Source organism: Camelina sativa, chromosome 5 (assembly GCF_030686135.1).
Source record: "Camelina sativa cultivar CO46 ecotype springtype chromosome 5, ASM3068613v1".
In the NCBI taxonomy this organism is placed as follows: Eukaryota; Viridiplantae; Streptophyta; class Magnoliopsida; order Brassicales; family Brassicaceae; genus Camelina; species Camelina sativa.
Window position 1 is genome coordinate 26574633 of NC_141884.1, and position 23302 is coordinate 26597934.

A 23302-nucleotide genomic window follows, 5' to 3' on the forward strand; every position below is an offset into this window, starting at 1 on the left:
AAAAAAATCTGAAAATTAATTTAACATTATAATTGTACAAGTAAAAGTAAAAATAATTATATATATTTTATAATCATTTTTACTTTTACTTTTTTTTTGACGTTAAAAATAAAGTATTTTATATCTATAAAAAAATATATCTATAAAAAATATATCTACAAAAAGGTATTTCTACAATTTCTCCAAAAGAAAAAAACTACCTAAATGAATTTTACTATTTAATAATATTACAATAATGTAATTAGAAGGTTTTATGTTTTAATATAGTGGCAATGGAGAGAGTACGCAATAACTAAATATGCATAAAATAAAACCCCTTTGTTACGTAAACAATATAACACAAAAATGTAGTAACAATATATCAAATAGAGAAAATGAAATCAACTATGCTTCCCAACCAAGAACACAAGGATCCGATACAAGATCATGTATATCTATATATAGTAATATCAACTTCTGTGCATCTACATTCTCATGCGAAAAAAAATGATACAGTATCATCCGCAACTCAAGGGATAAACGCTGCTGCCGTAATGAGCCTCTTCTACAAAATGGATTCAACAGCGATATGGAGAAGACAGTTTCCTTCCTACCCAATTGCATTATCATCATCACTTTCGCTGTCGTCGCTGCAAATGTAACTAATTGTATTTAGTGCAAGTCCAAGGAAACTAAATTTACCCATAACAAGAAAGATTTGGTCATCATAAGAATTTCATATGCGAAGAAGATTAAGTACCTTTGTTCAGGAAACTTGGATAACCGTCGGGCATCCAATCCTGTTATATATTTTTGAGCTGCTTGAACATTTTCTGCGCCTGGAGAGACAGATCAAAGACATTAGTAAAATATATCCCTGTTACAGTTTCAAGAAATACAACTACAAAGAGAGATAGATGCAAAATGCACCAATTTGCCAACATACTGTGGGCATAAAAAAACTGAAAGAAGTTTTGCAGATTCAATACCCTTTGTTAATTGGAACACATGCAAAGCACATCTTTCTGCAGCAAGTCTCACTGGTGTGTTCCCATCCCTCAAACATTCAGCAAGAGGAGGCCCAATAACACTTACATTTGCAATGGTTGCTGATGGGTTATCCTGTAAAATAATGTCTTCCATTACCACTGCACGTATCACTAGCAATTATATCCACTTCGATATTACTCTTGTAGCTTACACTTACTTTTGCAAAAGCTTTCAGTGAAGAGAGTGCTCTTCTTCGAACCTCACTAGAATCATCATGCAAAGCTGAAATAATGGATGAAAGGACATCGATAACCACTTTTGTGTTGGAAGGATCTATTGCAAGTTGATGTAGCAAAAGCCTTCCCAAAGCCTTTGTCGAGCTTTCGCGCAATGGAAACTATTCAAAAGAAGATGTCAGAAAACCAAGATTATCCAGAATAAGAGGCCAACATTTTTTCTCACAAAGGTACCTTCTCATCCTTCAGAGAGCTCTTAAGAGAATTTAACATAGAGGAAAAGAGTGACGATGTCATAATGGTTGAAGGATTGTGCTTCAGCAAGGATGAAATACAGAAAACTGAGCCATGCCTAGCACACCAATTTTGTGAAGCAGATAAATCTCTGACTTCCTGAAGCAGAAGACTGAGTTGTGCAGCTTCCAAGTACTGCAAAAATAGGAAAGTAAGAAGCTCAGGCTTCAACAAAGCATTATAATCCTAAATAGTCAAACATACCCAACATACCCTAATTATGCTTCTATCAAAATACACTAAAATGACGGTATGCTTAAGTGCTGCAACGTTGCAGCATAATAGATCACAAGAGAAGTGTCTTACATAGTATCGAGTATGTGGTGTGAATCATAGGGCTAAAAAGAAAAAATTCCCTATAGAAGAGACCCTACCTGTGATAAAACACCCAGCATGGTTGTGGCAGAAATTCGAACTTGGTCATCTTCATGGTGCATTAAATCCTTTAGGAGATCAAAAATGCGTAATCTGACAGCTGGCCCAATGCTCTTCCCAGCATGCTTAATTACACCTCTCATAGCGAAGAGGATAGCCTCCCGTACCCCAGAATCTGCGGCCTGATAAAATATAACAAATTCTTCATAAACAATTAAGACCTACATGGACACATTAAGATAATCTGCATTAGTTGCTGAAAGAAGTACCTGGAAACTTGTCATCAAGTCACCAACTAATGGGTCAATCCTCGTGCTTAATGCACTAAGCTTTCCCAGGGCAAGCGCAGCACTAGAACGGATGGTCCTGCAGTTGTAAAGGTGTTAAATCGATGTACACATGTCAAATGGAGCATAACTATTATATGTGCTTAAATCCAAACTGTTAAATCCAAATCGTCTACCATAAGATGTAGTCTTTGCCTGTCATTAGACATTCATAAACTTCACTTGCATTCAAGTTGAGACAAGGACTAACCTTGAAGAATCTTGCAAACACTTGACAAATGTTGTTTGAAGTTGAGGGAGAAATGGCTTAAGCGCCATCCCACCCCTTTGTATAAGGATGATTAATGTAGCCAAAATAGCGCTTTTGACCTGCCACGGAAACCGGTCTCCTATGATTCGAATAAGTGGCCTGAAACAACAAGAAAATGTAACTTAACACAATAGACAAATGATACCTAATAAAATTTGTTTTTTTCAGTCAAAGTTCTTCTAACACCATGCACAGTCACGTCTAAGCCTAACAAAATAGAACAATATGACCCAAGAAAAGTGAAAAATACTTTGTAGCAGAAGTATCGACACAAGGAATGAAGACTGCATACCCTGTTATAGGTATGACGAACTCCTTCAATGCTTGCTCACTAGTAACTTCAATAAGCTCACCAAGACCAAGTGCAGCTTGCTCTCTTAACTCGGCGGATCCACTAATTAAACCCTGAAATCATAACACCAAAACAATACAAGGTAAATCTAAGTACAAAGTACAAAACTGCTTGATTGCTCTTGTACGAGCATGCAATCTAGGGGAATATTTTGTGCGAAGAAAAATGTTAAATGTGCGATAAGCTCAAGCCACCCAGAAACCACTACTAATTTAAATTATCTGACTAAAAGTGGCCTTAAGAGCAAGAAAATCAAGGTATAAGTTATACCTGTAGAAATACTGGAAGTAATGGCTTAAGGGATTTAGGGAGGCATAGACCAGGAATAACAACATATCCTCCCTGCAATTCAAGTAGCACAGTATACTTTACAGATATTAGTCTACAATACATAATATGATCCCTCATTGATCTCTTATATAGTGAAAATCTGGAAAATAGCACATTCACCTTCCGCTTCCTGCGCTCTTTGTCCCTAGCGGTAGATACAGCATCACGTACAAGTTTTATATATGAAGGAAGTACTTCCTTTGGAACTGAACCAATAACCCTAGCCAAAGCTTCCCAGGAAACCTGTTTAAAAGAGAATAAGTTAGACAAGACATGCTAATTTTAAATCTTTTCTTTCTGGTCAACTACCCTACCGCAACAGTTGTTGAATCAGAATCACTGAGCATAACAATCAGGGTGGATATCATGTTTGGAGCTTCATCAATCAAGTAAAGCTTGCTACTCTTGAAGAAGTAACCAATCAGATAGGCAGAACTTCTTCTAATTGAAGCCTGAAAACAAAAAAAAATAAGAAGCCTAAATTACTTACAAGCCAAAAATATACATACTAATTTAATGAGGTTACAAGCGAACCTGAATATCAGACACTCCTTTGAGAAGTTCTGATAATAGAGTCTCAACTCCTTCTTCATCTATCACCAGCACCACTCTCTCTGCAGCCTCTTGAGCCAATGAATGGACTTCCTGCATAAAAGAAAGGGAATCTTAATTATAGATAACAAGCTTTCATAAAATTTAAGGGTGAAGAAAGACGATCATAATTTTTTACCTTGTTTTCATCTCCCATTGCAGAGAGCAAAGCAGGAAGTATGGTCCCAAGGTGAGTGTTAAAACCAGCACCAGCAACCTCAGCTAAAGCTCCCAAAGCATGTGCATTTAAGGCACTAGACACGGCATTTTAAAACGTTTGAGACAGCCAGAAAGTAATTCATCATGCTTGATGATGCATATCTAGATATAAATATAGACAAAAGGAACACATACGAGAGAGGAAGGTGGACAAGCTTGGGCAAGATGTGTGGAAGAACAGCTGATGTCCTAACACTGCAATTCCAAAAGTTAATTCAGTAAACCAGAAAAATTAGAACTGAGTAGAGGAAGAATAGCCAGAGTAAACAGTAGAAGAATACCTTATAATTTGTTTAAGGCCATCCAGTGCAGTAGTAGACATTTCATCATCCTCTAACGCTTCCAGAAGAGTTGGGATAATCTCATCCATTGCTTGCAATCCAGCGCTCTACATTACAAAAGTAGACGAATGATTAATATAGAGTGAACTAGAACAATCTGATATGAAACACAGGTCAGTAAAGGTTACCTTATACAGAGTGCTGAATGCTAGTCCAGCAGATTCACGAACCTCAAGAGCACTGTAGACGAACGTTGTAGAAGTTAAGAAATGTTCATTTTTTCATTAACATAAAAATATGCGAAATTAGAAGCTGATGCATGAAGAATAAATCAAACCTATCGCAAAGTGCCGTCCGAATTGTGGGAATGAGCTGATCCATGAAACTTAGCAACTGACTCCTCCCAGCACTGGCCATCACTTCATTCAGGCCAATGCATACACCCTGTAAATCATAATTATATAAAATCAAGGACACGAGATAGACATGTGCCGCTTAGCATCAGCTGATCGACATGAAAACATTTAAGCATCACATATGCACATAAACAATGCAGCAGGACACAAACTTAATGGAACACAAAGCATGCAGTGATACATGTCAAAATATCTAGAACACAGAAACGATCGCATGGTTAGCACGGGCGCAACAATAACTTTATACCAAAATAGTTCCGGTTGAAAACAAAAAAAGTATGTTCAATGGTGTAAATTTGTTTTAAAAAAAAAGAGAGATTCAATTGAAGCTTTTACTTGTCTTTTGTCAACATCTGGATCTTTCAGTCCCTTAGATAAAATCGGAATGATAAGAGGAAGCACCCTTTCACCAAGCTTCCTAACCAACTCTCCAAGTGACCTCCCTGCTACCTACACAGTATGATAGACTCATACAACTGCAGGTTATAAGGAAAGAAACATAAGAAAAATAGGATCCAAACCTGGCGCCTCTCGGAGGATGGTGATGCCAAAGAAGAAATTAAGGTACTCATCAAAATTGGCATTATTTCCTTCAAAGTCTTTGGTGTATTTGCTACAATGGTTTTCCATACATGTAGTGCCGCCTGGAAAAAAGCAGAAATTTTATTTTGAACTCAATTTAAGTACAATCGAACAAAACTCGTAGATAAAGCATTAACAACATTACCTGACGAACAGACAAACTAACATCAGTCCGGACCATATATAACGCAGCAAGAACTTCATTACGCTTGTCCATCCCTAAAATATCAATAATTGCACGACCCTGGGCTTCAGTACTTGCACCTTCATCATCACTTCCACCCTCCAGCAGAGCTTTACCCGATGTACCAGCAACCTAGTACAAAAGATACAAATATCAAGAATTAGGGCAAGTCCTAGACCTATTAGTGCTGAAACTGATAGTACATTCTTCCATTTTCTAACCTGTATATTTACTAATACACACTAAATACTAAGCATTGTACATATACTAGGCTAGGAGGATGAACACATTGGTTACCAAGTATATACTAGGCTACAGGTTTCGAGAGGAAGGATAAACAACAAGAACACACAACACAAAAGATGATGTTAACCTTGAACAATAGATCCCCAAGTAGTTCGACAGAACTTTGACGGATACGCCAATTATCATTGAAAATACCATCCTCCACAGCTGGAAGAAGAAGAGGCAGAGACCTGTAAAACCAATCATGCTACTATCAAGACCTAAGATCTTTAATAATAAAAGACGCTTCTATTAGATTTCAACAATCTATTCAAACAGAATTTCTCACTAATCTACCACAGATTCAAGGAAAAATAGTGGCACATAGGAACACGATTCAAATAACTAATTAAATGGGTTAAAAATCTAATAAATCTACGTATTATGGTAGCCATATTAAATAATCTAGTTAAACATGCAATAAAAAAGTCAGAGAGAAGTAGATTGTAGATTTAGTGTAAATTTATACGTTGTTGCATGGTGCTCCACCAGTACATGGCCAGCCCCAAGGGCTGCATCACGAACAGATTCATTCTCATCGGCAAGACCTAAAACATTATTATAGAGCACCATCAATTTAGGCAATAAGTCAACAGCTATATTAGAAGTTAAAAGTCTGCCAAAAAAATTATAGGTTCACCATCCAAAATGGCCGGTAAAACAAGCTGCAAGTACTTCTGGAATTGAGCACCCAGGGATCTTGGTAAGAACTGTAAATAACAAACAAAAGCTTTTAGAACTTTTTTATAAACTGACATTTGAGGAACATCTACGAAGCGACAGTTCACCTTGAAAAGCGTAAGGTATCCATCTCGGACTGATGCTTTTTGATGAGAACAATGACGAATGAGATCAGGAAGTAGATTCTCAAAGTAATCTGTCCCAAGAGCTGCTAAAACCTGAATCATAAGGAGAAAATGTGTTAACAGATGCAACTACAATATTTGGAAACAATTGTTATGGAGAAGCTGAGAAAGATGATTTTGCAACTTGTCATACACCATATCAGTTTTAAATGTACTTGATTGAATTACAAGAAGTAACAAGAAGCATATCAACAGAGACGTTTCGCTAAGTTATATGTAGATTAAGAGAATCAATCTACTTAAAACTAAATAGTAAAACCCTGATATTTCTGCAATGATGTATTGAAAACTGTGAACATAACAAAATTAAGCTCAGTGTGTTAAAGCTAACAAATAATTTAGTGGAAACATCAAACCAGGTGTTTTGACTAAAAGAAACAATGCCACACAAAACACATCTTATTCTACATACCTCACTTAATCCCTGAGCAGCTCCAGACCTTTCAACATTGCTTGTATCAGATTTTAGAGTTTCAAACAGCCATGGAACAAGATCTGGGAAATTATCCTCTCCCATTCCTCTAATAAGTGATCCAACAGCCCTTGCTGCCACAGAACGTACCTCGGGAATTGGATCCACAAGAACCTGAATGCTCCAGTGTTCAATTAATATACATCTTATGCAAGAGATAACTCATTATTTTGGTAAGAACAGGAAATTACCTTTTTAACCTCAGGAAGGAGCAATCCTATGTAAGGAATCATATCCTTTGGTTCTGTCACCAAAGAACACATATTGCCGACAATCTGAGAAGCTTTCTTTTTTGTTTCAGAACTTCTTTCCCTCAATCCTCTATGCACTATTGGTACCAATAATGCAAGCGACGGGGCATCAACAGAATTAACAAATGTTGTCTGTAATCAGAGAAGAAAGATTTAGATTTTAAAAAAAAAAAAAACGGAAAACAGATGTACAAAAAATCACGGGCCAATACAAACAAAATCCTTACTTGGAGAAGGATGTCAAGAGAATGTCGTGTGTACTCATTGGGATCTGTTAAGGCCAACAGAAGAGTAGGGACAAGAGAGGATATCTCTGGGTTCTTTATGACACTTCCAACCTAAATATAACCGTGAGACGGAAATCTAGTCAGTAAAGTCCATAAAATATGGTATCTTTTCTGTTATATCAGTCTAACCTGCTGAAGTGCTAACTGCCCAGCTGACTGGACTTTTGGATGTGTATCCGTCAAAACCTGTATAAATTTAACTCATGACATCAGATAATATCAATTAATCAAGTGAGGCAATCTTTCCTAGGATTAAGGTTAAGAAGCAGCTGAAATTTACATGCATTACACACCTCTGTGAGTTTTGGAACAACCCTAGGAAGGCATTGAGAAAGTTGCTGAGGAGCACAAAACGCCATAGCACCGAGAAGTTGTACACTGCTCTGCTTTGTTCTCCATGCTTTATCTTCAAGGCCCTGTCAGAAAGAATGAAATCAACAGAAAAGTACCTGTCATGTACGACCGAAAAATATATACAACCAGGTATACCAAGTTAGTAACTGAACCTTATTTCTAAGGTGCAGCACTCATACAGGGTACAACTAGCAGAAAAAGGCGTGATAAATAAAAACAATTTTAAAAGCATCAGTAAATTTTCCGTCTTTCCTGTCAAGCGCAAAGAATTACAACAATGAAAAAGAAGATAGCATTGCATCGTTAACCAAATAAAAAAGATGATCATGAGGTGGGCACATGGTAGTGCACAAAACCTTAGTTATGGAACACTGAGCTTAAGAATCTTAAGAATTTAATAAATAATCACCTTGAGCAGAGAAGGAAGGACAAGTTTCACACCATATGCAGATAGTTGAGACATCATAGCTCGAGCAGCACATTCTGCTGCTTCACGAACTGCTCCAACTTGGTCAGAGAACAACACCAGAAGTAAGGGTAACATCTTTATCACATACCTAAACCAAAAGAATGTATATTAGCAAGTTGCAACATTTGCTTTTGGCATATTTATCATTAGAAAGTTCTCTTACGGTTCAAATAATTTTCCAAGCTTCTCGCAGAGACATTCAAATGCAAGAAGTGCTCCTTCACGCCGTTTCGCAGAATTTCTGCAGCCAAAACACAAACAACACAGCAGAAGTGAAGTAAGGTTAATAGTGAACTTCTACATATTATAGATGTTATACAAAAAGACAAAGCATCAATGACATCAGAAATAACTAGCAACTAATTAGCACTTCAATGGAGTATTGACTTGCAAGGCAGCCTTTTTATTTGAAAATAAATCGATTATGTCAACAATGTATCACTAAAGAGAATAAACAGAAGAGCTAATGAATCAAAATGGACGGACTCTATGCAGAATATGTTTGGTCCCTCAGTACCATAGTGAACAGCTACATAACCTCAGAAAAATATAAATTAAAATACCAAAACACAAGCTTGAATGGCATCACAAGCCAACATGCACTCCTAAAACACTGATACCATAAACTTTAAATACCACAAAAATATAAAGTTAAAAGAATGCATAAGAAATACCTGTCAATAAGTGCCTCTTGCAAGGTGACTATAAGACCATATTTCTTCAAGCTAGAAATTCCAAAACCCGTAATTACTCCCGCAAGACCAAAAGCTGCCCCTCTACGCTCACCATATTTATCACTCTTCATTAGCTTATCCAAGAGCCTTGAAAAAAGGGCAGGGGCATCCTCCTAACAAAGCATCAGAGATTAACGAAAACAGAATGAAATACTACCCATGCCAAAGCCATTAGGTATAGCAAAAAGTGTTTAGGTAAGATCTCAAAATTTGTAGGAAACATACCTGCTTTGATAGCACAAGTGGAGAAAGGCATGTTGAGACTGCACGTTGCACAGATTCCGATGGTGTATTCAACACCTCCAACAGCTTTTCCACAACAGTGTGGACTTTTGGATCACCCTGCCATCAATGTTGATATATAAGATAGAGCAGGAAATCATGTGCACTGTGACGAGATTTAACAAATGATAGAGTTAACACTTTTGCTAGGTGCTTTGCCAGTGCTCCAGTGAATATAACAACACCCTCACGAACAAGGTCATATTCCTTTTCATCCGATGCCTGCATGATAACAGATATGATGAAGCTTCAAAGCAATTCGTAATAATCATGAAACACACACTTTATCGAGCAGGTTTTCAGTTGCTAGTAGAACAAACCTCTTTATTTAAATAATTCTCAAAGATGGGGAACAACAATGAAACGTTTTCTTTGCCATGCTTATCAATAATCATGATACCAGCATTGATCATCCTTCCACGAACATCTGTGTTGGGATCAGCCTGCACTTGGGAAAAAACCACTCAGTTTCAAAAGCTTCAAGCTATAGTTTCCGAAAACAACATAAAATGTGGGTTTCTAGGTAATATGACTGAAACCCAAATCCTTTGCAACACCAACATGGCTGAGAAAGGGGAGATTTATTTCATTTGAGAAACATTCATCTGACAAGTGGAGAAGACATACCAGTGCACGGGATATTAAAAATGTCATAACAGCAGGAAGGTCCTTTGCTGTCACTACATCGGCAGCAGATTGCAGTGCTAAGGCTATTCCTTGCCTTCCTATCCAACCAGCATCAAAGACATCCTCACCAGACGTAGCATCACGGATGTACAGAGAAAATAAAGTTGAAAGAGATAGCTGGAAAACCAATTAATCTTTAAAAACCATACTTCTTGCCACAAAAAAAAAAGTAATGATTAAGGAAATGCAGTGACCTGGATTGATGCCGGGCTTTCATGAAGAGCATCAGCCAATGCTTCTGCTGTAGCTAATCGGACATTGAGATTTGTATGAGAAAGTGCTTTAAAAATTCCTGAATAATCAATCCCCAGATCATATCCATAACGGGACCATATATCATCTGCTGCTTCTGCTACTGACTGCAACCATAAAGATCACGGAGCATCAGATGGAGGAATAACAAAACAAATAAGAGGACAACAACTTTGCTAGCCCCAGTCAAGTACATGAATTTAACAGTTAGGACATGGCAAATAGTTATATAACCAGCAGTTATGTACAACAAAAAGACAATATAACTAGATATCACAATTATGTACAACAAAAAGACAATATAACTAGATATCACAACAAATTACGAAGGTTAACCTTTTCAGGGTCATGTAGAGCTATCCAAATGTTTGTTGCTATATCAACATTCTGAGGAAGGGAGCATTTGGAAACAGCTGGAATGCACTTTACTGCGTTTAAGCAGGCCATTCTGACATGAACGTCTTTTGAATATACTCCGTAGAGTGCCTGTAAACAAAAAAAAATGAAATATAACTCACTAGAAATGGAAATTTTGCTCACATCACGTAGTTAAAAGAAATACATTTGCGACATCATCTGCTTGCAATCCAAGACACAATTCATTAAGTGCAGGTCCAACTGATGCTTGATATGCGGGAACAACACCTAGCAGATGATAAAGAACCTGAAAAAAAATAGTTTAGATGCCATATTTAAGAAATAGAAGCTGGTTTGTAACATCAGCTCTCACAAACAAAAAAAACGGTAAGAAATGAGCACATGTAATAGACACTAAAACTCAATGGATGTACAGTGTATAATTGACAGGGTTCAAGTCACCAAACTGATATCATCCGGAGTCTTGGAAGTGGCAGCATCGGATCTAGATGCATGCACAGAATATGAAGCACATCATCATGAAGTTTTGTCCGCTTTGATGACAGTAAAATTCGCTCCAGTATCTGGCAAGACAAAATCACAGCTCGTTCTAGTGAAAGTAACTACCAAGTTAGAATAATGTAAACAAAAATGGTAAGAAACACACCGGGAAAATAAATGTGAAGGTATCTACAGGAAGTGGTCCGGATTTACAAGATATGGATAACCCGTTTATAATCCTCTCAAAAAGACCCTCATCTGTTTTCCCAGCCTTGTCAACTGATGGACGAAAATCAGATGAAGTATCGACTTCATCAATCGCGATCAACCGCAGAGCAGTTGAAATTTCTAGAGCCCAATTACGCAGTGGCTGAACTGTACACCTTGCAAGCTTCATCAAGTTTTCAAAAGCTGTAGCACTTACGATAGGTGATCGCAGCAATGGATCCAAAAAGGTAGCCTGGTAAAGAGATATGGTGAGTGTAAGAGGTTAACAATTGTTGCTGAAATATATTCATTGACTCTATAGCATATAGATAAGTCAAACTGTTACGGAACTGAGTAAGAAAGCTTTTACATACCAAAAACGGTAACTGGCTGTGACAAAACACAGGATTAGCAAGACCCATCTCCCCAAGAGCATGGAGTACCAACGAAAGACTTTTTTGTATCCTGTGAACATTTTCCCGTGTTGAGGCCTCCTCTTTGAGCATCAGTTCCCGTGCTTCTTCCTTTGCAGTTTTTCCTTTGTCTGAAATTATTAATTGGCTGAAGAAAATATATATGCAGGGGCATAATAATCAAAACTATAGAGGGCTTCGATAGATTTATACCAACTTTCTTGGTCAACTTTGAAGTGTCCCTTCTGCCTGAATTTGCAGCGTCTCTACTAGCCAATCCTTTCTTTAGAGAATGATTAGAACTCTACATGAGCCGCCAAGAAGGATATGTTATTAGATCCCAAATGCTAAAAGGGGGAATCAAGTATCAAGTATAAAACATCTAAAAATAGAATAAACCCATTTAATTACCGGCTCCTGCTTTGTGTACTTGGCACCAATCGTCTCAGCAACATATATACCTTGCTCACTTAAAAGCATCCCCTCAGGTGTATGGAATATCTGAATAACAACATGAGAAAATAAGAGTAACAACTACCCATGTATGAAACGTTACAGTGAAATGTTAGAGCTCAGTAAAAGTGAGGAGATTTACATTGATGTCGGTCACTGAGAGCATATCATGAGAGAGTCGATCTGGAAGTTCTTGCAGATGCTAGAAAAATAAAACATAAGACCTCAGGAAAATTAAACAGGACAACCTCTTTGATTAGTAAACAAAGTTTCTTAAAATAAATATACCATCTTAAACACTGTAAATGTATCCTCTGGCGCCAGAGACATTAATGTGGACAAGGAAGATACTGCCGCTTGCTGCTCGGGAATTTTAGGACTCATTAAACCCATCGGTCCAAGTAGACTCTGAAACAATCATTCAAATCAACAGTTAATTAGTAATGCCAAGAAAAACAAAAAACAAAAACAAAAAAAAAAAAAAAAAAAAAAAATCACAGGTTTTGGTGACATAGGTGTCATTGTTCGTGAGATTACCTTGCAAACACTTCCTCCATTGGTAGACAAAAAAGTAGCAACATCAAAACCACAAGTTTTGAGACACTTTTGTAATCTCTGAGTATATCAGAAAATGAAAATCAATGTTAAAAAATGCAAATAAGAGATACGTAGAATTAACCATGTAAAGAAACCAATGTCAAGATTACCTTCCAAACAGCGTCTCTTTTTGCAGTCCCAACTATGCTTGGATGGTGCGAGCAAAATATGCCACGAACAATCCATGAGCTTGGAGGTCCAGTAACTGCTGCCGATGATATGACAATCAAAGCCTTCACTAACACCTCTACAGAAGGAACGAAAGGAGCTTGATGATCCGCAGGATTTTCTGCGTCACTACAGAGGTGTCAAGTTAGTGCCTAGAACGAACAAGTTGCTATTGACATTTAGGTCCAAACCTTTCAAAACGTTAAATTAATCGAACCGAATAAAAAGCCAAGATCAGAGAAGTAATAGGAGATAAATCAGAGCGCACCAAACACAGAACATGAAAGAATTTAAGGTACAAAAAGAGCTTATCATTTGTACCTGGTTCTAGGAGAAAAGATTTGGTCCCCAGTTATGGAAAGAAAGTCCGAGAACTCGTCTAAAAGAGTAGTGGCTAGCTGTGAACTTGCGAGAAAGATCTTTGTAACAGAATTGTAAGCTGTTTTACGAACATTCCAGTTTGGATGGCAGAGTAGAAATAGAAGCAACTGCATAGAAAAGAGATGATACATAAGTCCAGAACAGGTAGAAACGGGTCAGAAAACATGAACTCACTAACTACCTTTGATAGTGATTTCAGTGAAAATGCTTCCAAAACCCTGAATTCAGGTAGATAGTCAAACTTCCAGAAACTGTTCAACCAATGAATCTCACACATTAGACAGGAGTATTACCTGGAGGAATGTTCCACGAGGAGAACCTCAAGAAGCTCAACACATACTACACAATCTTCACTCGAAAGTTTTGAGGCCTTTCATTTGTGACATGCAAAGATAAGAGAGAAACGAAGAAAATGGCAGCAAAGTAAAAAGTAAGTACCCTGCCATAGCAAGAGCAGATCATAGAATAAGTACCAAACGAAACCTTTAGAAAATATTACCAAACTAATTTGCACAAGTGAAGGCTCATTTAGAGATACCAAAGTCCATAATTTCTCCTTCACCATAGTATCCTCTGGAGTTCACAAAGAAGAAACACAACATTAAGGAGAAAGTAATGCAGGACCTTATGGTTAAACTGCATAAGAGGAGTGTGACACGTAAGTTGCTGGTTTGAACCTGCTTTGATGTCACAGGCAGCAATTTTGGAAACGGTCAATAGAGCATATATCCCATCTAGACGTTGTACTGCCTTTGTAAATCCTGTCTTTACAAGTTGAATTAAAGGGGATAGCAAGGCTGATATCTGTAGGATAAATTCGGTAGCATATTTAGTTAATGAGAGGGTTTATACAATATAAGCCAGAAAAGTTGTTTGCAAGGATACCTGTGATATAGTATCAGGATTTCTGCATATGATTCGTAGACAGCGGAGATGCCCCCTCCTTAGAGTTTCTTTCTCCTTGAGGCCGGTAGCAATAAAAGAAACTAAGTTTGGTTGGATAGCATCAGAAGATCGTGATGCCCAGGAAGCAACGGCAGACAAGATTGAAAGTTTTACGTCTTCATTTCCTATAAGATCAAAAAAAAAAAGTAATCAGTAAGCAGACGACATAAGGTAAAGAGTTGAAAGATAACTGCCAAGGATGATAATTGAAGTAGGGAAAAAACAAATGTGGAAATTACGGAAATGAGGACATTCTCCAACTGTATTGTTAACTTTTGGTGCACACAACGGGATATGAACAACAACTAATACTTTACCTTCATCCTTGTAGCAGGCTATGAGAAAGCTGCATACTGTCGTCGACAAACAACCAATATACTTTCCTTCAGGAGCACTTGCAAGTTCTTGCACTGCATTCAGCATTCCAATTCTTTGATGTGGAGATTGAAGTCTTCCTTCAGAACCTTAAGACAAAAGTCCACAGTAAATCATATAATATCAATCAGGAAAATAACTCAACCACAACCCAGCCTATTTGCTGTCTATAAACAGAGACGTATCAGACTCATATATATCTAAATGAGGTATTATTAATTAAATAACCTGTAAGAGTGATGTAATTAAAAAAAGTGATCAAAAAGGCATAAAGACCAACCTCCAATTATGGCTTTAACTGAAGCAAACATTGCTTCTATAGTATCAGGATTACTTGATTTTTCACTTAAGCACCTAACCATTGACAAAGCTCCAAGACGCCTGTCTTCATCCACATGTCGAGCTTGTGGTAATATAACTGGTAGCACTTCCAGGGCATACTTACTTAAATCAATGTTAACATTAGCTAATAGAAAGCCAACAGATTCCAAGACAATTTCTGGATTGCGCTTCAACATTTTAACAGCTGCTGGAAGGATGACAGTTTGAAATTCCTCATGCGACAACCGTTGAAGAAGAGGTTGGAAGCATTTACTAAGATTTTGTTTCTGCTTTTCTCTGGCATTCAGGACATCTTTAACATAGATATCAATAAATATGGCCTGCAGACGAGAAACAAACAGATTGATAATTAAACAAGAAATAATAGAATTAAGAAGGGAAAGGAAAACATTTGCAAATCTAGTTTTGTTTAAGAAGCAGAGAATAATGAGTGCAGTGAATTAAAATATACCTTAGACTGTTCAAATAGAGCAGGAGACGAACAAGAGAACTCTAGTAGTAGTCCTAATAACTCAGGGGCATCCTTACATGGAATCCGGGAACCTTTAACTTCATCCATATATAAATTGTAGATAGCTTGTGACTACAAAAGAACAACCGAATTCTAAATCGATATAGTTTATACAATTGAATATTTCAAAAAAAAAATGTACAGCGTGAAGCCAGCCAGACCTGAGAGAACAAATGAAACATAAATCTTTTACAAGCCCTCTGCATGCGGAAAGAGCTCTCCATAATAGTACGAAGTATGGAAGCCTGTGTTGATGCTACTCTAACAAATGCATTCTTCGAAACTGTAGCGAACTGGCTATTTTCCAGAAGAAGACATGACCAAGTTAGTAGTCTGTAACAGACGGTATCAAAACAACATTTCAACTGCTTTTCCATAACTTGTACAAGCATGGCCGCAAAAGTTTTCATGAAAGTAACATTTCCGAGGCCCTTAACAATCAAATCATCCACAGCTTTCCGTGAGCTGCGGTCATCATATATAGCCAATGTTTGAAATATTATGTCAACCAGAACGGGTGCAATCTCAGACGTCATATCTGCAAATAAATCATTTAGATAACCTGAAATTAGAATGCTGTGCAGACTAAAATTCCCAGCGAAGAGGAAAATCTATCACAGCATGTTAACACCAATCAGTATGCCATGTGCAGGAATCACAAAATATGAAATTTACAATCTCCTGCAATGGTCCATCTGCCTAGACTATTTCGAAGAACAAATCCAGTTCAATGATGATAAAGATTCGATCTTTACACTTCAACTAACTAGGATTTATTAACTTCAGTTCACAATCAATTCTACCATAAGTCAAATATTAGCCTCAAGCTGTTAAACAAAGAGAAATAATCCTAAGCGGAACAAACATTTACAACAGTCGAACTATTAAACCCATATTGAATGTTTACCGGAATTCTGAAGAATCTCCGGGATATCATGGCGGAAGATCCGGAGTCTGATTAAAGTGGAGCTTGTACAGACAGAACCAGAGATGGCGAGAAGAGACTCCGACGGAGAAGCCATTTCTTTCCACGGAGATTGAGCGGAGCCAGGTTTGGTAGGTCAGAACAATCGTAAAAGGCAAAACGGTGAAGCGTTTTCTCCTTCTCTGTGGCTGGCTACTAGGGTTTAGGCTAAGCCTGTTGGTTTGCAGAAGATGAAGAGTCAAAGTTAATGATACTGAACTTAGCTTTTGGGCTTCGATTTAAGTTTGGTTATGTGATTCGGGCTTTTAAGTTCATCGATTCACTTTTTTTTTTTTCTCAAGTCCATGATATCACTTCTTTTTTTTTTTTTTTTCAATTCCATTAATTCACTACACCTACCCTCCTTTTTTGTCTTACCTAGCTAATGTACTTATTTTCACGGTAAATTTCAGATGAGAAAAATAATTAAAAGCGAAAAACGTCGTCATTAGAATAGGACTATATTAACTTATAACTAGGTAGTAACTAACTTGTGCTACTGCACAGACAAAATACTTTTTATAGAAAATTTAAATTTGTAAAAGTAAATTAGAATTTTATTATTTTAAATATATAAATTAAGTATTTGTACAATATTGGTATTAAATCTAAATATCAGATTTCGGTTTGGTTTTAGTTTGGATTATTGTGCGTATATAATTTAGACGTATCTACTTTACAATGGGAAATACGTCTCTTCATGTCCCATCTGTATCGTCTCATCCCGTCTTGTTCCATGTAACATCCTATTCTGTCTTTTAAATGATTACTCGTTAGACGATTTTTATTAATAGAGATTGGGTAAAAAATTTAGACAGGATACCTGAATTCCCCGTTAAATACTTGATTTTATTTAGTTAGTTGAAATTATTCAAAAAAACTATTTCATTCTTTTCAAAAAAATCCAAAATTTTCAAAGTAATTAATACATATCGCATAGTCAACCTTTTAAATATATATATCTATACTATTAAAAGGGAAGCATTCTTTACTATGTAGGCTTAAAGTTGGAAATTACTATGAAATGTTATTACAAATAGAACAAAAAAACAAATGAACGGGTAGATTTGTATTAAAAAAATATATTGAAAAAGACGCGGACTCTATGTAATCCGATCCAAAAATTTGTGGGTTGGGACGCATTTAATACACTACGATCTCCGTCTTTTCTATTATGTTCGATCAAACAATTATATTACATAGGATTCAACAGGTGTTGGGCTAATCTATACAAATCGGCCCAATGGTATATTACGTGTCCAATATATTGGACCTTTATTTTCTGTACTATTTCATGATTCTTTAAGTCATTAGTTAATTCATCAGTTCATAAATCACGAGAATTATGAAAACGTATATTATGTGATTACGCAAAGTATCCAAACAGGTATTGATTAACTGAAAGTTAGCCTAATCATTCCTACAAATTAATTAGGAATGACAATTAAATTAAACTACTCTCCCAAATACCACATATCAAAGATCTGTTAAACAAACAAATTCCCCTCAACGTAATTAGTGCGCATGAATTTATATGTGAAGTTTTCAAATTAAGAATTGATTATAAAGATGATTTGAAACCGGAACTTATGCATTCTTAATTGCAATTCATGTGTGTACTATTCCTCAATCTACTCCGAAATTGTCTAATTTTGGAGGTTTAAAAACGTTAACAAAATATTAGACATGACAAAAGTTTGGCTATTTAAGAAATCTTCCTTAAACGATAACATCAGATCTTTACTATTAGTGTATAATCTTAATTTCATGGCCTACGACTATAAAAGCCATAGAACGTGTGATGTAATTGTCACTCAAACCAAAAATAGAAAACTATATACTATTGTAATCCTTCCACAAAAACAAATGGCTGGAAACAATGTTTTCACAAATCTTGCTACCATTAAGCCCTTCAAGACGACTTGGAAGATACAAGTCAAGATTGTGCATTCTTGGAGGCAGTATACGTCTTTCTCTAGAGAAACCTTGGAGGTCATACTCGCTGATATTGATCTGAGTATATTACAAGAAAACTACACATTCTATTTCTTTATGTTTAGAAAACATTTTATAACTTTTTTTTTGTTTTCTTAATTAGGGAACTCTGATTCATGTAACTGTTAAAAAAAACCAGGTGAACAAGTTTTTTCGGATGATAGTTGTTGGAGAATGGAGAATCATTGAGAATTTTCAGCTGACTAAGTCTACGGGAAAGTACAGGGCAACGAATCATGCACTTAAGATGTCCTTAACAAACAGCACAATCATTAGCCGTTCTCCTACACTATCAGATGGTTGGTATTTCGATTTCAAGAGCTTTGATGAGATTACTATTGAAGGAGAGCTTAGTGACAACATCTTGATCGGTATGTATTTTGTAAACTCATTTGAACATTTAACAAATTAACAGGTCGTTAACATTGGTGCTATGATAACTCATGTCGTCAATAGGAAAATATCCGATACACATATGCAAAATTTGCAATTAAAAATATGAAGAGCTTAGACAAAAAATGCAAAGTATCAGATGGTGGTTGAGCGAGTTTGTGATTCAGACCAAGGATTTACCTATACACATATACAAAATTTGCAATTAAAAATATGAAGAGCTTAGACAAAAAAAATCTTTAATGAATATCGTAACATAGTCTTATCTATAGGCATCTTCTTCTTCGCCAGTGTCGGTTATAATTGGATCTTCAGAACAAAGAAATGAAGTCAGACAGTGTATTTAAAAAGGGAGTTGTAAACAAAACATGTAAGAACAATCAGATACAGGATCTAATCTATTAAACAAATTTAACGGAAATAATACTATTTACAATCGTATTGGATCAAATAACTACAATTTTTTTTCTAGGCAAACATGACAACAAATTTCTGGACATCCGAAAAAATTGTCAACAAATCAAACAAAGTTTCTGAAAAAAAAAATCAGTATGAACATGAAAGTATCCACATATAAACAAAGAATATTACCCAATATGTTCGATAAATTAATGAAAACTGAATTAGAAAATTCCAATCTTACCATATAATGATACAAATTAATGTTTGTTGTTCACATACAAATCTCTGCTTACCAAATCGATATTGGTTCCGATATTTGCTTTAACTAGGAGATGGGTTCGATGCTAAACACGATTGATAGAAAGATTTGAGTACGAAAAGAGCAATAGCTATCAGTCGGTTTTTTCTATAAAAATTATACCTGTTCATCTTCTCTATTTTTTTGTAATTACTTAACTTCCCACAGGTTTATCGTGGGCCATTTAATTCTAAATCGAGGCCCATTTGTGCATTGTACGTCACTTTTTATGTGAAATAACAAAAAAAAAAGGTAATGTAAAATATGGGCCTAAAGTTTATTAAAACTGATCCATAAAATCTCATCATAATGGGATTGGGTAAACAAAACTAAACCCAAGAATCCAAACAATAAATCAGACTAATACACAACAACTTATTAACCACTGAGACTCTTAATATCTTCTAAGTACTATATCGGCATAAAACATGTTCCTGTATCGTATCCATTTTGAGAATTTGTTAGAAATGCTCTTTTGAAATACCCTTTTCAAAAATACCTCTTTTTGAACATTTTTATTGTTGCCCTCTTTTATACAGTTACAATATGTTAAATTAATTTTAAAAAAAATTAGGTTTGGATTCTCTATTTTACATTTAGGGTATAGTTTTTAGGAGGTGGGTTTAGTATTTGGGGTTTAGAGTTTAAAATTTAGTCATTTTATATATTGAAAACGGGTATTTTTAAAAATAGACATCATTAAATGGTATTTTTTAAAAGTGGCATAGAAAAAGAGGTGTTTCTGAAAATTTCCCATGCATTTATATTTGAAAGTTGAAATTAATTGTAATTATCCAAATTTTATGATCTCATATTGTTTTTTGATTTGAAATAGTTTAGATAATCATTTTTATTGTTTGAATTACCCGGTCCAGTTTGTTACACATTCTTTTCTATAATATTATATTTTCTTTTATATAATAACACCATTTACATGTTATTAAAAAAAATGTATCCTAAAATTTTCAAATAATTATTCCAAAGTAGAGATTTTGTTCTATATATATATATATATAAATGCTATAAGATAGGGCAATAATTCATGTACTTTTACTATTGCATAAAATGATTTCCCTAATAATCATAATTACTTAGGTAGCAAATATTCCTTACTTTTTTTTTAGATTATCCAAAAAAAAACTATTTAATTATTTTCAAAAATATCCAAAATTTTCAAAGTACTCATTCCAAAGTAACTGATTACATGTCGCAATAAAATGGAACAATATTTGCTGTAAAGAAACTTAATTATAATATTAGTTAAGATTAATTTGTCTTTTACTTTCACTTAATTATCATAAGTGATGTTCAGTGTTTGGAGGGCAGTGAAATAAAATAAATGCTAAAAATAGTTGTTTGTTTCTTAATGTCCACAACTCAACATCATCCTTCTATACCTCAATATGTTTTTTAATTTGCTTGTGTGGTTGGGAGAGAGAGGAATGATAACGTAAAAGAAGGAAAACACGAAAACAACACAAAAGGATTTGGTTGTTTTGCTTTTAGAATGCTAAATGACAGATACATACGGGTAAGAAGGCGTGACTCCCTCTCCTCCCCTCCCACTTTTCATTTCCATTTATAAATTTAATTCTCAACTCAATCCAAATCTCACCATCTTAACGTTTTGAACAATGGAGAGTGCATCTACAAGCCATAAACGCAAGAAAATTGATGAGCATACAAAGAAGAACAAGAAGAGACAACACGCAAGAGACAAAAATGTAGAAAACAAGATGGAAGAGAAAAGAAGTGGGAGTGAGGATAATTTTGGAGTTTTCGAGTTCCCGTGGATGAAGGAGAGTATGATCTCAAACTCACTTGATTGGAGTCTACCAGAATCTCTTTTTCCTGTCTTAGATGATGGCAATGAGATGTTTGAAGAGATTAATGATGTGAGATGGCCAGTTAAACGGGTTAGTAATTATAGGTTGGAGTTTGAGGCCTTTGAATGCCTATGGACTTCTATTTCGGATTAGATTGACATCTTTTTTAGCCATGTACTTATAAAAATTGCATTAAGAATCTAGGACCAAACGAGGAAAGTTTTTCCATTTTTGTTTTATATTAAAAATAATGTATTTGTTGAGATGTAAAAGATTTTACATGTGTTATAAGGATCGGTAATATATAGAATCTTATGTTACCATATGGATACATGTATGTGATCTTCGTCCTTGCATGCTTCTTTCCTTTCTCTACTCTTCCTATTCCAACATATCCTCTCTTTGTATACCTTATGCTGAAGATAATAGGGTAAATACTATGAGATTAATGTAACCTAGACGTTTAATAAACTGAAGAAATAAATTCTTGACTATGATTTTGTTGTACTAAGTCACATACAAATTCATTATCACTTTATTCGAAGGATGGGAAAACTTAAAAATATATGACAAGGGCTTTACTTGTCGAATCTCGTTTGATTGTCTTCTGAATTTGGGGTTATACGATAAATTGGAAATCCTGATAGAGTAATTAGTTTGTAGAATGTAGCTTTTTACGGAAACAGATACACCGCAATATTGGATAGTACTTTTGTAAGAGGATAGACACTCCGCAATATCGGATAGTAGTTTTGTAAGAAGATAAACACACTGCAATATCCGATAGTAGTATTGTAAGAGGATGAGTTTTTTTTTTTTTGGTTTGTCGTCAAAAGAGGAGAAGTTGCTTGTCAAATTTTGGTGTGAGATATTTCAATGGTTAAGAACCATTGTATTTATAGTGAGATTAGGTATATTTAGGTTATCATTTAGAAGTTAATATTTGATATATCAAATCTCAGAAAACTATATTTTGTTTCTTGTTTTGTTATAACTAAAATATGAATATTCCATGTGTAAGATTATCCCAAAAGATTGTTTTAGATTTGCAGTTAAAAGCAATATCGACAATCAAGCAAATTTTGTAATATTTGGAAATCAAAATATATGATTTTAATTAAAACCATTGAAAAAATATGTGGCCAAGATTTATTTTGAGAATCAACGGATAATGTTTGATGAGAAAATCAGATCAAATAATCAAGTGCTAACCCGCGCGAGATCCGACTTAATTTGAATGGTTAGAGAATTTCAATGCCATGATATATTAATGTATTAATAATAATTGATTACTAACAATTTAATTTAAAAACTACTAAGCCAAAGTCATGGTCCAAAAGTTGGTCTATGAGTACTCCTGCTTTAATAGTATAGATATTATAGCAGGGTTTTTTTCTCATATGAGAGCATCCGCGTCACCACAAAAATTTAACAAAATCATTGGGCTTTATATATTGTTTTGAAGGCCACATTCATTTACATGACTGATTAAATATAAGCCCAAATATAATTAATATAAGCCTATATAAAAAAACAGAAAAAGTTAAACCTCCTCTCACCTCCCGTTTGTTTTTGACTCTTTGTTCATCGACCGTTGTCAGGATTCACAAATGAGAACATCAACAGTCCTCAAATGTTGAAAGTTAAGATCACTAAAATTAAGGTTAAAGTCGAATGTGACCATTTACATACGAGACATAAATACTACATAAAAAACCATATTTACTACATAACGTGATGGAGAAAGTTTTTATGTCTTTTGTGTTTCTAAAATAAAATTTACATCTTTTATGTTTCACATTGTTATCT

At 35.3% G+C, this 23302-nt stretch overlaps 2 protein-coding genes across 3 annotated transcripts; one reads left to right on the forward strand and one right to left on the reverse strand.

Annotated features, from left to right (window-relative positions):
* Window positions 1-317: 317 nt before the first annotated feature.
* Window positions 318-16820, reverse strand: LOC104787296 (protein ILITYHIA). Of its 2 annotated transcripts, none has more exons than XM_087450793.1 (60): window positions 16523-16820; window positions 15777-16153; window positions 15556-15687; window positions 15043-15424; window positions 14705-14851; window positions 14328-14512; window positions 14120-14246; window positions 13942-14015; window positions 13736-13812; window positions 13624-13660; window positions 13383-13549; window positions 13004-13190; window positions 12834-12911; window positions 12585-12704; window positions 12439-12498; window positions 12255-12344; window positions 12057-12147; window positions 11805-11968; window positions 11390-11683; window positions 11190-11306; window positions 10928-11029; window positions 10702-10851; window positions 10308-10472; window positions 10054-10230; window positions 9747-9869; window positions 9568-9648; window positions 9370-9486; window positions 9085-9257; window positions 8574-8651; window positions 8351-8498; window positions 7881-8003; window positions 7717-7773; window positions 7528-7638; window positions 7241-7432; window positions 6990-7163; window positions 6500-6610; window positions 6352-6421; window positions 6181-6259; window positions 5800-5902; window positions 5388-5558; window positions 5182-5304; window positions 4997-5110; window positions 4582-4688; window positions 4433-4484; window positions 4245-4351; window positions 4099-4158; window positions 3884-3998; window positions 3688-3798; window positions 3468-3605; window positions 3274-3396; window positions 3094-3165; window positions 2764-2876; window positions 2412-2570; window positions 2144-2240; window positions 1874-2056; window positions 1440-1634; window positions 1187-1366; window positions 969-1101; window positions 740-818; window positions 318-629 (listed from the first exon to the last, which is right to left on the reverse strand). In XM_087450793.1, the coding sequence occupies exons 1-60, from the start codon at window positions 16635-16637 to the stop codon at window positions 590-592; spliced, it is 7827 nt and encodes a 2608-aa protein (XP_087306919.1). In that variant the 5' UTR covers window positions 16638-16820; the 3' UTR covers window positions 318-589. The 2 variants fall into 2 exon arrangements, with proteins under 2 accessions (XP_087306919.1, XP_010511138.2); XM_010512836.3 differs by having other exon boundaries at window positions 11805-11974.
* Window positions 16821-21107: 4287 nt separating this feature from the next.
* LOC104787297 (DNA binding / transcription factor) lies at window positions 21108-21818 on the forward strand. Its single transcript, XM_010512837.3, has one exon. The coding sequence runs from the start codon at window positions 21302-21304 to the stop codon at window positions 21644-21646; it is 345 nt and encodes a 114-aa protein (XP_010511139.1). The 5' UTR covers window positions 21108-21301; the 3' UTR covers window positions 21647-21818.
* The last annotated feature ends 1484 nt before the right edge of the window (window positions 21819-23302 follow it).

Bases quoted from the DNA above. Each gene is read 5' to 3' on its own strand.
- LOC104787297 (XM_010512837.3), top strand. From the start codon at position 21,302: ATGGAGAGTGCATCTACAAGCCATAAACGCAAGAAAATTGATGAGCAT.
- LOC104787296 (XM_010512836.3), bottom strand. From the start codon at position 16,637: ATGGCTTCTCCGTCGGAGTCTCTTCTCGCCATCTCTGGTTCTGTCTGT. The intron at 7,774-7,880 runs GTGTGTAATGCA...AAATTTATACAG, and splicing joins TTGTTCCAAAACTCACAGAG to GTTTTGACGGATACACATCC. The intron at 1,102-1,186 runs GTAAGTGTAAGC...ATTATTTTACAG, and splicing joins CACTGAAAGCTTTTGCAAAA to GATAACCCATCAGCAACCAT.